Below are 12703 nucleotides of genomic sequence, written 5' to 3' on the forward strand. Positions count from 1 at the left end.
AAAAAAGTTAGGATACAATAGCAGTATACTTAAATTTACAAATTCCAAGATTGTTAAATTTACAAATTCCAAGATAGTTAAATTCCATCTGCTAATAATTTTAGTTTGTGCTGAGGTTTTAGTTAAAATTATAGACACATGGAACCTTCACTCCTACTTTTGTGATCCAAAAGCTGCATCTATTTTGAGAGCTGGCATTTAGCGAGTTACGTTCACTTGGATATTTTTTGGTAACAAGTCATTTAATGTCTATTATGTATGGACAGTATTTTTATTGAAATAGATGAGACTTACCTCCCCATACTTCAATTAACTGATGAACTGCTGAAATAAAATCATGAATATAGATTCATTAATTTCTATTAAAGTATGATACTAAATCAATAGCTTTGTTTAGGTTGAATTGATTTATTTGCATCCACTGCTGTTTAAAAAATGCAAGACCATCAAATCCTTTAATGTTGTTTATAATAACTTGGTTTTTGTTGTCTTTTGTTGACAGACCAGCAGTTTTCATGGTCACCTTCACAGCACTTCAATGAAGACATATATTCTCCTTCATCAAGGACCATGAAAGGATTAACTAGTAGCCGTACTCATCCCCAGCTCAGCTCAGCTCACACTTGTGGCCTGATGACTGATGACTGTGAGCATTCTCATGACCATATGCACCATGGCTTGGATTCTCGGCAGTCGTACTTGCTCAGCCCAACTGACAGCTGCCAAATGGACCATCACCGCTGTTCACCTAGAAGTTCTATACATTCTGAATGTATGATTCCAATGATGGTAGGGGAGCACATGTCCAGCAGTACCTTCCCAAGAATGCACTACACCTCACATTACGATTCCAGGGATGACTGTACCAGTGTCTCGCACACTGGCAGCAAAATTAATCGTATTCCAGCTAATCTGCTGGACCAGTTCGAAAAACAATTGCCTCTGCACCGCGATGGCTTTCATACACTGCAGTATCAACGAACGTCCACTGCTACTGAGCAACGAAGTGAAAGTCCTGGCAGAATAAGACACCTTGTACATTCTGTCCAAAAGCTTTTCACTAAATCTCACTCTTTAGAAGGGGCTTCGAAAGGAAACCTGAATGGCACCAAAGGTGAAGGTCGGCATTCAGATGATTACCATCATTCCCACCATCCCAAACATGGCAAGAGGAGTAAAAGCAAAGAACGAAAGCCAGAGCCCAAGCATAAGTCTTCAATGTCGGCTTGGTGGAGCTCAGATGACAACTTAGATAGTGATAGCACTTACCGCACGGCAAGTGCGATGAGCAGACATCACATCGACCATATTTCTCAGTATTATCCAGAAAATCTTCAAGGGGCCTTCAGTGATCTCACTCTGAAAACTTCAAAAAGCAACAACGATGTTAAATGCTCGGCTTGTGAAGGATTACCCATGACACCTGAGGGGAAATTTATGAAAAGAAGCTCCTGGTCCACACTCACTGTAAGCCAAGCCAAGGAAGCTTATCGGAAGTCATCACTTAATCTGGAGAAACCTCTTGTCCATCAGGAAATAAAATCATCTCTGAGGCCATGTCATTACCTACAAGTAAGTGGTAGTCTTACTTTTAATTTGGGAGTACAATAGTCATTTCTGTATATTATTGATATTATTGATAGGAATTTACTGAATATAATGGAAGTTAAGAATTATTGCACCAAATCACATAACAACTGAACTGGAAGTGCAGTATATTACATGTAATGAGAATTTTTATTGGCAAATTTCAGTTGCAATAATACATTGTGTGACCAATATTGAGATGCTGTGACTTTTAATTTTAATATCATGTAACAAACAAGTCAAACCGTGTAATATAAAGAGATTGATAACTGCATTATGAACAGACAGGAACCTCGCACTGACACACTAACCAGTTCGTTGAAGGTAGCGCATGTAAGAAATTAGATTCCCAGATTAACACAAGATACATTGGAAAATATTGGAATCTGAAGTTGTCTGTTGGCACTTCCAGCAATCTTCATAATAAACAGCAAATTCTGTTAAACTATAAGAAGATTTAGCTCTATACTACCACCCCTTCTCCCCACCCAATGAAGTAACATCATCATTTTGTAACAAATGTGTACTTGAATGATGCCCTATAACTCACAAATGCTGGACTTCAATCAGCATGTTTCCTGAAGTATAATAATGTGAGTCATGGATGGATATCACTCTTGAAGCATAATTAAACAAATGCCAGCTATGCAATGATAAGAATTCATCTTCTGTAATAAGTGTCATTTAAAAAGAAAACAGTGGCAGTGGAGGTTGGGAGAGACCTACAAAGTGAATCATCAGCTGCAAGTCCAAAAATGGAGAAGTGGGAGTCAAATTCAAAAGGAATTAATAGAAGGAGAAGAGCAATAACTGTAAGGGAAGAGGTCAGTTTTTGAAACCCTGGACATCTAAGATTGGAAAATCTTTCTGAGGTGTTCTGCATTGTAGGGCTGGGGTAGGTTACAAGGCTGGAATGACATACGAATGAGGATGCAACGTTTCAATTAGATACCTTGTGGAACAGAGTTCCAGTAGACGTAGCAAGGCAGAGATGATTGGTGACTGGAGAACAACAAGGAACAATGTGTAAGTCCAAAGGTTTGTAGAGATTGGGTGATTGTGTGATTTGAAATCTGCAGATGACAAACAATTTATTGATTTTTAATTAAGCTGAACTAGGATTACTTCATTGTCCACAGGAACAAAATTGGGCAGTAGTCTTTTGAAACAGGCTAGTTTAGTAACTGAGTATTACAGCAATTCTTCAAAGTAATCTCAGACTGTCCCAATAGAAAAATCAGCTAATTACAAAAGTGGTCCAATCTCCCTGAATATGTTCCCTTGTGTTATGTAGCATCACATAGAATAATTTAATTGTTTGAAACATTATTTCCTTGAACGCTTATGCTTGTATTTTTTCCCTGAAACAAAACATGGTGTTTAGCCTTGAGAATTCTCCAGTTTCAACAACCAAGTACTTTAACAAATTTCTAATGGAATTATTGAACGTTCAGTAGCGATACTGTGAATAGTATCTTTGGGATGGCTTAGAGAATGTGTTGACAAGGCTCTAGATGAATAGGAGCAAACATAAGACCTTTCAATATTAGAATCAAGAGTAGGCTAATGAAGCTTGAGCCTACTCTACCATTGACCAGGATCCTGGTTGATTTTCTACTTCTGCTCCACTTTCCTGCGCTGTTATCACATTTCTTGATTCCCTCGGTATCCAAACGTCAACTGATATTTTATGATAAGTAGTCAAAGATTGAGTATCCACATCTATTTTGGACCTTCATACTACACCCTGCAACTTATCAGATAATCTATAAGAATTCTCTTCCCCCTTTAGTAATGGTGGCTCAAAACTGTGACCAACGCCTGTTTCTTACAGCTTGAAGTTAAATCCATTTTTTTGGTAGGATACAACTGAGCAAGTAATGAGCATTCCACCTCTGTTCAGCTGTTTATACAAGCTTGTTTACTACATAACAAGTTACTACATAACATTATAATATCCTCATGGATCAGTCAAACTTCCTTATAAAAAGGCATAAGTTTTTTTTGTTTATTTGCATGGTCAATTCAAAGCAAGCACTGATAAGTTTGTAATTTTGTAGATTCATGAGAAAGCAGATGAGGCAGAGAAAACCACCGTGGATATTTCAAACTGTTGCATATGTAAAAATCCCAAACAAAGTAAAAGAAAAATTCAAAGAACAAAAATACAATAACTTTCTAAAATTATCTTGTTTATTTGGCATTTTCAATTGTTTCTACCATATAGATTGGGATTGATTTAGGTGATTAAGTTGCAATGCTTGTCATCGAGTTCAGATATTGTATAAATATTATACTGCTTCACAGCCATGTGTCAGGAATGTGTTACTTCCATTTGCACCTCTGATGATTCACCTACTATGAACACAATGTCTGAGCCCTAGAGACAAGAAAGAGTTTAGATTTTGTCCCCCAGTCTTTGCCATGCTTTGAAACATTAAGCATAGGAGCAGGAATAGGTCGTTTGGCACGTTGTGTCTGCTGTGCCTTTCAATTTAGTCGTGCCTGATTTCCCACCTCAATGCCATATGCCCACACTCTCCCCATATCCCTTGATGTCTTTAATATATAAAAATCTATCAATTTCAGTCATGAATAAACTCAATGACAGAGCTTCCACACTTTTCTGGAATAGTGAATTCCAAAATTCATCACCACCTCAGTGAAGAAATTTTGCCTCATCTCATAACTTATTATTATTAAATTATAACAGATATTACTAAATTGGAGAGGAACCTGGATAGGTTGGATGTTTTTATCACTGGAACATAGGAGGTTAAAACGTCATACTTAACGTTAATGGCAGATGTCTTTTCTCTAGAGGGAGTTTTTTTAAGGTGAGAGATTAAAAAAAGACATGGGGGGAACTTTTTTACACAGAGAATGGTTCATGTGGAATAAATTTCCAGAGGAAGTGGTGGATGGGGGTACAGTTACAACATTTAAAAGACATGTGGATAAGTACATGAGTAAGAAATATTTGGAGAGATCTGGGCCAAGTGCAGGCAGATGGAACTAGTTTTGTTTGGGATCATGGTCAGCATGAGCTGGTTGGACTGAGGCACCTGCTTTATATTTTCCATTAGAATGTCCATTCATATGCAAACAATGCCTTTGATCAGCCCTGCTCATATTTCTGATTACTGTATTGCATTGACAACCTCGCTTAGAGTGAAACAATGGGGCGAAGAGGACAACATCATTATCCTTAGTACCTGTCTATAATTTCTACCATCGCCCTGCAAAACCCACAGTGGTGTTTGTAGGCTCCTTACCAACAATGCCATCCCCTCAACCTTGGCATCTTCTGTAGCCCCTCTACTTTTACTGCCTCTGTCAGTGATAAAGCCACCTTGACATTCTACTTCTGGTATCCCAGAACGATTAGAGGGCGTGGGCTGTGGAAATGATACATCTATTCTGTCAGAGGAGGGATTCTATTTAAAGGGAATTTGGCATATTTCAGAAAAGCTCAGCAGTACTGTAATTATTGAGGCTGAAACCTCAATAATTGGAATTTGAGCTGAAGGTTTATGGTGAGATGAGCTCTCTGAAGGACAGAAACAAGAGTACAACCTCTTCAACAAGGCAGGAGCAGATGCAGGTGGCTGAGGAAGAACATGGGAGACGGAGCTTCAGGAGGTCATGACTAGTGAGCAGCATAACATTTTCAAGTGCCCGATCCAAACTCTTACTTGAAATGCATTGTCATGCATAGCACTCCACAAGTTAACATACAATGGAGCTCTACTCATTCTCTCTCCCAAGATACTTCACATTCCCATCTGAACAACCAGTACATTCTCATACCCAGACCTTACAGTCACCCTTCACAAATGATGTGATTCTATCCTCTATACATAAGCAATCAAATCTCTTTGATTCATTACCGTGAAGGGGAAGAGAGCACTCAACTTGGTAAGATGCAGTGACAAGGATGGGAGGTCATGGAATAATGATCCGACAGTGATACACATTATTATCACTGGCAATGGCTGCCCACCATATTCACTGGAAGGTTTTATCCAAGAAGCTGCAAATGTTAGCAATGATCTGTTCCGAGAATCTGACCTTCAAAAGGCACTTCCGGTCAGTCCTATGAGATGTCTCGGTGAGAGCGCATTTCGGTTATAGTGATCGCAACTCCCTGACCTTTACTATAGTCATGGAGCGGGATAGGAGCAGATGGTATGGGAAAGTATTTAATTCAGGGAGGGGGAATTACAATGCTATTGGGCAGAAACTGCGGCACCTAAATTGGGAACAGACGTTCTCAGGGAAGTGCATAACAGAAATGTGGAGGTTGTTTAGCAGTTGCTGATAGTGCTGGATAGGTATGTCCCATTGAGGCAAGGGAGGGGTGGTAAGTTGAAGGAACCTTGTGTGACATGGGATGTGGAACATCTAATCAAGAAGAAGAAGAAGGAAGCTTTCTTAAAGTTGAGCAGGCAAGGATTAGGCAGGGGTTTAGAGGGATACCAGGTGGCCAGGAAAGAACTGAAGACTGGACTTAGGAGAGCTAGAAGGGGGTATGAAAATGCTTTAGCGGGTAGAATTAAGGAAAATCCTCAGGCATTCTACACTCAGCTGAGGAACAAGAAGATAGCCAGAGTGAGGGTACAACTGGTCAGTGATAATGCAGTGAAATTGTCCTTGGAGTCGGAAGAGTTAGGGGAGGTCCTTAATGAATACTTTGCTTCAGTATTCACAGCTGAGAGGGATATTGACGTTTGTTAGCACAGCGTAAAACAGGCTGATATGCTCAAACAGATTGATGTTAAGAAGGAGGACATACTAAAATGTTTGAAAAACATAGCGATAGATAAGTCCACTGGGCCAGATGGGATATACCAAGGTTGCTACAAGAAGCGAAAGATCTTTGCATCCTCACTGCTGACTGGAGTAGTGCCAGCTGATTGGAGGGTTGAAAATTTTATTCCCTTGTTCAACAAAGGGAATAGGGATAATCTTGGGAATTACAGACCAGTCTTTCGTCTGTGGTGTGCAAATTATGGGAGAGGATTCTGAGAGACAAGATTTATGATTACCTGGAAAACCATAATTTGATTAGAGATAGTCAGCATGGCTTTGTGAGGGGCAGGTCATGCCTCACAGCCTTATTGAATTATTTGAGGATGTGACAAAACACATTGATGAAGGAGAACAGTGGATGTGGTACACATGGATTTTAGCAAGGCATTTGATAAGTTTCCCCATGGTAGACTTATTCAGAAAGTATGGAGTCATGGGATGCAGGGAAGTTTGGCTGGCTGGATACAGAAATGGCTGGTTCATAGAAGACAGAACGTGATAGTAGATGTAAAGTATTCAGCCTGGAGCTCGGTGACAATGGTTTTCCACTGGAATCTGTTCTGATATTCTTTGTGATTTTTATAAATGATTTGGATGAGGAAGTGGAAGGGTAGGTTAGTAAGTCTGGCGATGACACAAGGTTGCTGGAGCGATGGGTAATGTGGAGGTTGCAATGGGACATTGACCGAATGCAGAACTGGGCTGATAAGTTGCAGATGGATTTCAACCTGGAAATGTGTGAAGTGATTCTATTTGGAAGGTTGAATTTCAATACACAATACTGGGTTAAAGGCAGAATTCTTAGCAGTGTGGAGGAGCGGAGGGATCTTGGGGTCTAGGTCCATAGATCCCTTAAAGTTGTACCCAAGTTGATAGGGTTGTTAAGAAGGTATATGGTGTGTTGGCTTTCATTACCAGGGTGATTGAGTTTAAGAGCCGTAAGGTTATGCTGCAGTTCTATCGAGCCCTGGTTAGATCACACTTGGAATATTCTGTTCTGGTCGCCTCATTCTAGGAAGGATATGGAAGCTTTAAAGAGGGTGCAGAGGAGATTTACCAGAATGCTGTGTGGAGCATGTCTTATGAAGACAGGTTGAGGGAGCTAGGGCTTTTCTCATTGGAGTGAAGAAGGATGAGAGGTGACTTGATAAAGTGTACAAGATGATGAGAGGCATAGATAGAGTAATTAGTCAGAGACTTTTTCCCAGGGCAGAAATGGCTATCACAAAGGAGCATAATTTTATGGTGATTGGAGGAAGGTTTAGGGGAGATGTTGGAGGTTAGTTCTTTCCAAAGAGAGTGGTGGAATGCACTGCCAGCGGTGGTAGTAGAGTCAGATACATTAGGGACATTTAAGCGAATCTTGGTTAGGCACATGGATGATAGTAAATTGAAGGGTATGTAGCTAGTTTGATCTTAAAGTAGGATTAAAGGTCAGCAAACATCAAGGGCAGAAGGGGCAGTACTGTGCCATACTATTCTATATTTAGAGAGCTGAACTTCTTTCTAAGACCAAAAGACAGAGGAACAGAAATAGTTCATTCAGTCTATCAAGTAGATCAAATGTTGGAGATCTCTCCTCTTTCACACTGGATCTTAGTTTCCATTCTTCACATCCTGTGAAGGGAAATGTGTCCCGTAGAGAAGGCAACTGGAACTGTTGAGTATTAATGCTGCTGATGGAGTACCTTGCAGTCCCATGAGCCCTTGATCCTTACCAGGTGGAGCTGTATAGGCTGCTGCCAAGTCATGCTGAAGACTGGCCAAAACTGAAAGTAGCATTGAAAGTGAGTTCAACAGGTAACAAGCCATCCAAGAAATTTGCAATCCCCTGTAGAACAGTGAAAACTCTCTCTAAGAGAAGAAATAAATAGAACAATAATTTCTCACCCAGCTGGAGCTCTTCACTGTAACTGATCAAAGCCTCCTCAGCATGACTGTTTCACTGAAGACATTTTCCCATCAAGCGTTTGCCTTTTTCAAACTGCTGGGTTTCAGACATAATGGTGGACTCTTGCAATTTTGAAAAGGAGAAATGTATCCACCAAATTACCACTAACTATCTTTTTTACGTACAGTCTAGATCCAGAAGTTTTCCTACTGTAATGATAACCCGCCTCTGGAAAAACCTGAACTGGATTGGATGATATGAGAACCTGTCCTTTCATATTTTGGTCATTCTCCAGTCCTTATGCTCCCATACCTGCCACTTGAGGCCCAGTAAAATTCCACTCATAGCATTCGTCTCTTCAAATAACACTCACTGTCCATCATCTCAAATGACGTAAATATTTTATTGTCTCTCATCCTATTCATTGTCCAGTTTCACAAAAGCAGACTGCTGACCAGCTTTGAAAATGACACGTATTTTTTGTTCTCTCTAATAACATTCACTGACATTTGCAGAAGATACTCTCAAATTGCAGACTTTGTCCATCCTCACACAGTGTTTACCCTCTCTGTTTGGATTGAAATGCATTAAATGTAAAAATGCCTAATCTAGTCTGCTATGGTCATGTTATCGCTACCATGGGGCACACACCTTATAGGCAGAAATCCCAACATTCACTTCAATAAAGTCCTTCTGTTGAACACACTGGTGTGTTGTGCAATTGAAGTATGATGTCAGAAGAGGCTCTGACTGAAGTTAAAAGCTCAGTTGCGGAGCTGTGAACTGCCACTGGAAAAGAAAGGTTGCTACTTTTTTATCACTGTTGGGAAGACAATGTTTCAAAATATATTCCACCCAAAAGCTCTCTGAAGAGCAGAAAAATACATGGCACAAATTTTCAAAGCTTTGAAGGTACTTTTTAAGCCCCAAGTGAACATTTACATGTGAATGCTATGTCTTCAAAACCAGAGAACAAGTGAAGAAGAGTCCTTAGATCAATATTTAATATCACTTACTCAGTCTGCAGAAACTTGTAAATTTATTAAGTGATAATCTAATTAGAAACAGATCCGTATTAGGAATTAAGGATCCTAAAGTGAAAGAACACTTAATGAGAGAAGAGAAACTGATCTATTAAAATATAGCAAGATTGTGAATCAATCGCTCGGACATATTTATGGCAGAACTGACCAGGTGGTGCATTACGCTAATAGATACTTTGGGATAGCACACTGATACAGTGCTGTCTCTCAGCACCAGGGACCCAGATTTGATTCCAGCCTTGGGTAACTATCTGTGTGGAGTTTGCACATTTTTCCTGTATCTGCATGGCTTTCCACCTGGTGTTCTGGTTTCCTCCATAGTCCAAAGATGTGTAGGTTATGTGAATTGGCCATGTTAAAATTGTCTCAGAGTGTCCAGTGATAATCAGGCTAGGTGAGTTAGCCATGACAACTGTGGGGATATGGTGGAAGAGTGGGTATTTGTCGGGTGCTCAGTGGGCTGAATTGCCTCTATCTGCACTTGTAGGGATTCTGTCATGATTCCATGATCCTCCAGGTACACAGGGCACAACAATTATAGATAAAGGGCAGATTGAAAATGGATGGAAGATAAAATACAAAAGAGACAAAAGAAGGTCCATTATGGGGAAGCCACTATTCTCATTGCAAAAAGCTGAATCCTTAATTTGCTGAAAAAGATTTACAAAATGTAGTAGCACACTAAACTATTGACCAAGAAACTCACCTTAGATAAGTAAAAGCATTAGGATGTCTTCCAGGAAAATATCATTTTTAAATAGATGAGAATGCAAAGCTAGTTTAGCATGTGCTGTGGAAACCTCCAACTTACTTCAAGACCAGCCTGAGAGACAAAATAGAAGAGATGGAAAAGAAGATAATAATCAAGAAAGTGATAACTGCTACAGAATGGATTAGCAGTATGGTAGCTGTGAAACAAATGGTAAGCTGAGCATTTGCATTTATTAAAAAATATGTAAATAAAGTCTTGAAGAGGTCTCACTACTGCATGCCAACCATCAAAGGAATCTTGCCAAAACAAAATTCTTCACCACCCTAGATGCAAAGGATGGCTACTGGCAAGTGAAGCTGATTCAAACCAGCAGTTTTCTAACTACATTCTGGACACCATTCATGACATACAGATGGTTGTACATTTCCACTTGACATTTCACTGCTCCAGAAGAAATCAAAAATAGGCAAGCAGAGGTTTGGAAGAACACAGCAAGCCAGGCAGCATCAGGAGGTGGAGACAAAATCAATGCAGACAACCAGACACAGTTAGTGATCTGCCATTTCTAGTCGATAATTTGCTAGTTTGTGGATGCAGAAACAGAAGGTCTTTGCCAGATCTCAAAAGCTGAGAGCTGCAGCAGCAATGCAGTGACCAATAGTTGTAAAAGCAGTGCAATAATTTGTTGGATCCATCAACTATTTTGCAAGATTCTCACCCAGTATGCCATCAGAGTGTGAATCACTAAACCAATTCACAGTCGGGTTGTGGGTGGTTCTGCCGCACAGAACAAGAAGCAGAAACCACTGGAATCAAATACATCGTGACAGTAACACTAGTGCTGAAATACTACAATGTAAATGGAGAAGTCACCCTGTGATGTGATGCCAGTGTGACAGAACTCAGAGCAACACTAATGCAACAAAGATTTTTGAGACGCCGGTGTTGGACTGGGGTGTACAAAGTTAAAAATCACACAACACCAGGTTATAGTCCAACAGGTTTATTTGGAAGCACTAGCTTTCAGAGCGCTGCTCCTTCATCAGGTGGTTATGAGGGATAAGATTGTAAGACACAGAATTCATAGCAAAAGTTTACAGTGTGATGTAACTGAAATTATATATTGAAGAAGATCAGGATTGTTTGTTAAGTCTCTCATCTTTTAGAATGACCATGTTGGTTTCAGTTCTTTCATATGTAAATTGCAAAACCTTTTTTAAAAGTTACATTCTCAAGTGAACTTTCACAATTGGTGTCAAGTTGGGCCAGATAACATATTGAAGGTGTGAGCTTCCCTGTGAGGCTGTCGATGCCACAATGGTCAGACTGATTCTAATCCAAAGAACAGATTTACAGAATCTTACATGGATTCATGCAATTTTTGAGCAAAGTAAAATGTAATTCTGCAAGTACAAATTCACCCCACAAACTTATATATGTGTGTGTGCGTGTGTCTGTGTGTGTTTGGGTGGGTGGGGGGTTATGAGTGTGTGTGGAGAGGGGAGGTTATGAGTGTGTGTGTGTGTGTGGGTGGAGGGGGGGCAGGGACAGGGGTGGGGCAGTTATGAGGTACCTTCATGTGACCGTCCTCCAAGAAGGACTTTGGGACAGGCAACAATGAAAAGTGGCCGAGCAGGGGCTGATAGCCAAGTTTGGTACCCATGAGGATGGCCTCAACAGAGCTGGGATTCATGTCACACAACAAGTGACCCCATTGCCAGACACACACAGGCACACTCGTCCACAAAAACTCACGCAGACCCTCTCTCATACGCTCACACATACATTCCCACACACACCCTCTCGCAGACTTATACCCCTTTACACTCACATACACACACTGTCTCACAGACACTCATAACCTCCCCCCCCCCCCCCCCCCCCCCCCACTACACACACACACTTGCACACGTTTACATATAGGCTTGTGGGATGAATTTGTACTTGCAGAATTACATTTTACTTTGCTCAAAAACTGCATGAATCCATGTAAGATTCTGTAAATTCTCTGCCTTATAATCTTATTCTCCACAAGCACCTGACGAAGGAGCAGTGCTACAAAAGCTAGTGCTTCCAAATAAACCTGTTGGGCTATAACTTGGCATTGTGTGATTTTAAACCTAATACAAAAAGGTCACCTCATTGTTGTTGCATCCAGGACACTGGCACAAATAGATCAATGCGATACTCAGATCAAAAACGTGTGCCACATTGTTATCTTTGCTTGTCAACATTTTCCTTGATATATACTTAGACTTAGAAGAGATAAAGTAACAGTTAAATCCAACCACAAATCACTTCAAACTATTTTCCTCAAGCCACTATCTATTCCAAAGCAACTGCAAAGACAACCATTTTGGTTAGGGAGATATCATCTGGATGTGACATACTTGTGGAGTGGCATGGTGACTCAGTAGTTAGCACTGCTGCCTCACAGTGCCTGGTACCCAGGTTGGATTCCACCCTCAGGTAATGGTCTGTGTGGAATTTGCATATTCTCCCCATGTCTGTATGGGTTTCTTCTGGTTTCCTCCTGCAGTATAGGTAGGATTAACCATGGGAAATGCAAGGTTACAGGGATGGAGAGGCTGCTCTTCAGAAGGTCATTGTGGACTGGATAGACCGAATGGCCTGTTTCCACACTGTAGGGCTTCTATG

The 12703-nt window shown here is 40.5% G+C and overlaps 1 protein-coding gene across 6 annotated transcripts in view; it reads left to right on the top strand.

The window, feature by feature from the left end:
* dlgap2a (discs, large (Drosophila) homolog-associated protein 2a) overlaps positions 1 to 12703 on the top strand; it is a 974428-nt gene that overhangs the window by 811173 nt on the left and 150552 nt on the right. For all 6 annotated transcript variants that reach the window (XM_087978243.1, XM_043678985.2, XM_043678996.2 and 3 more), the window contains one exon: positions 503 to 1572. In XM_087978243.1, the coding sequence (XP_087834369.1) occupies positions 503 to 1572 (1070 nt within the window). The remainder of the gene's footprint in view (positions 1 to 502; positions 1573 to 12703) is intronic.

This window comes from Chiloscyllium plagiosum, unplaced genomic scaffold (assembly GCF_037043375.1).
Source record: "Chiloscyllium plagiosum isolate Xiang-an unplaced genomic scaffold, Cpla_swu_hap1 HiC_scaffold_3, whole genome shotgun sequence".
Taxonomy (NCBI): Eukaryota; Metazoa; Chordata; class Chondrichthyes; order Orectolobiformes; family Hemiscylliidae; genus Chiloscyllium; species Chiloscyllium plagiosum.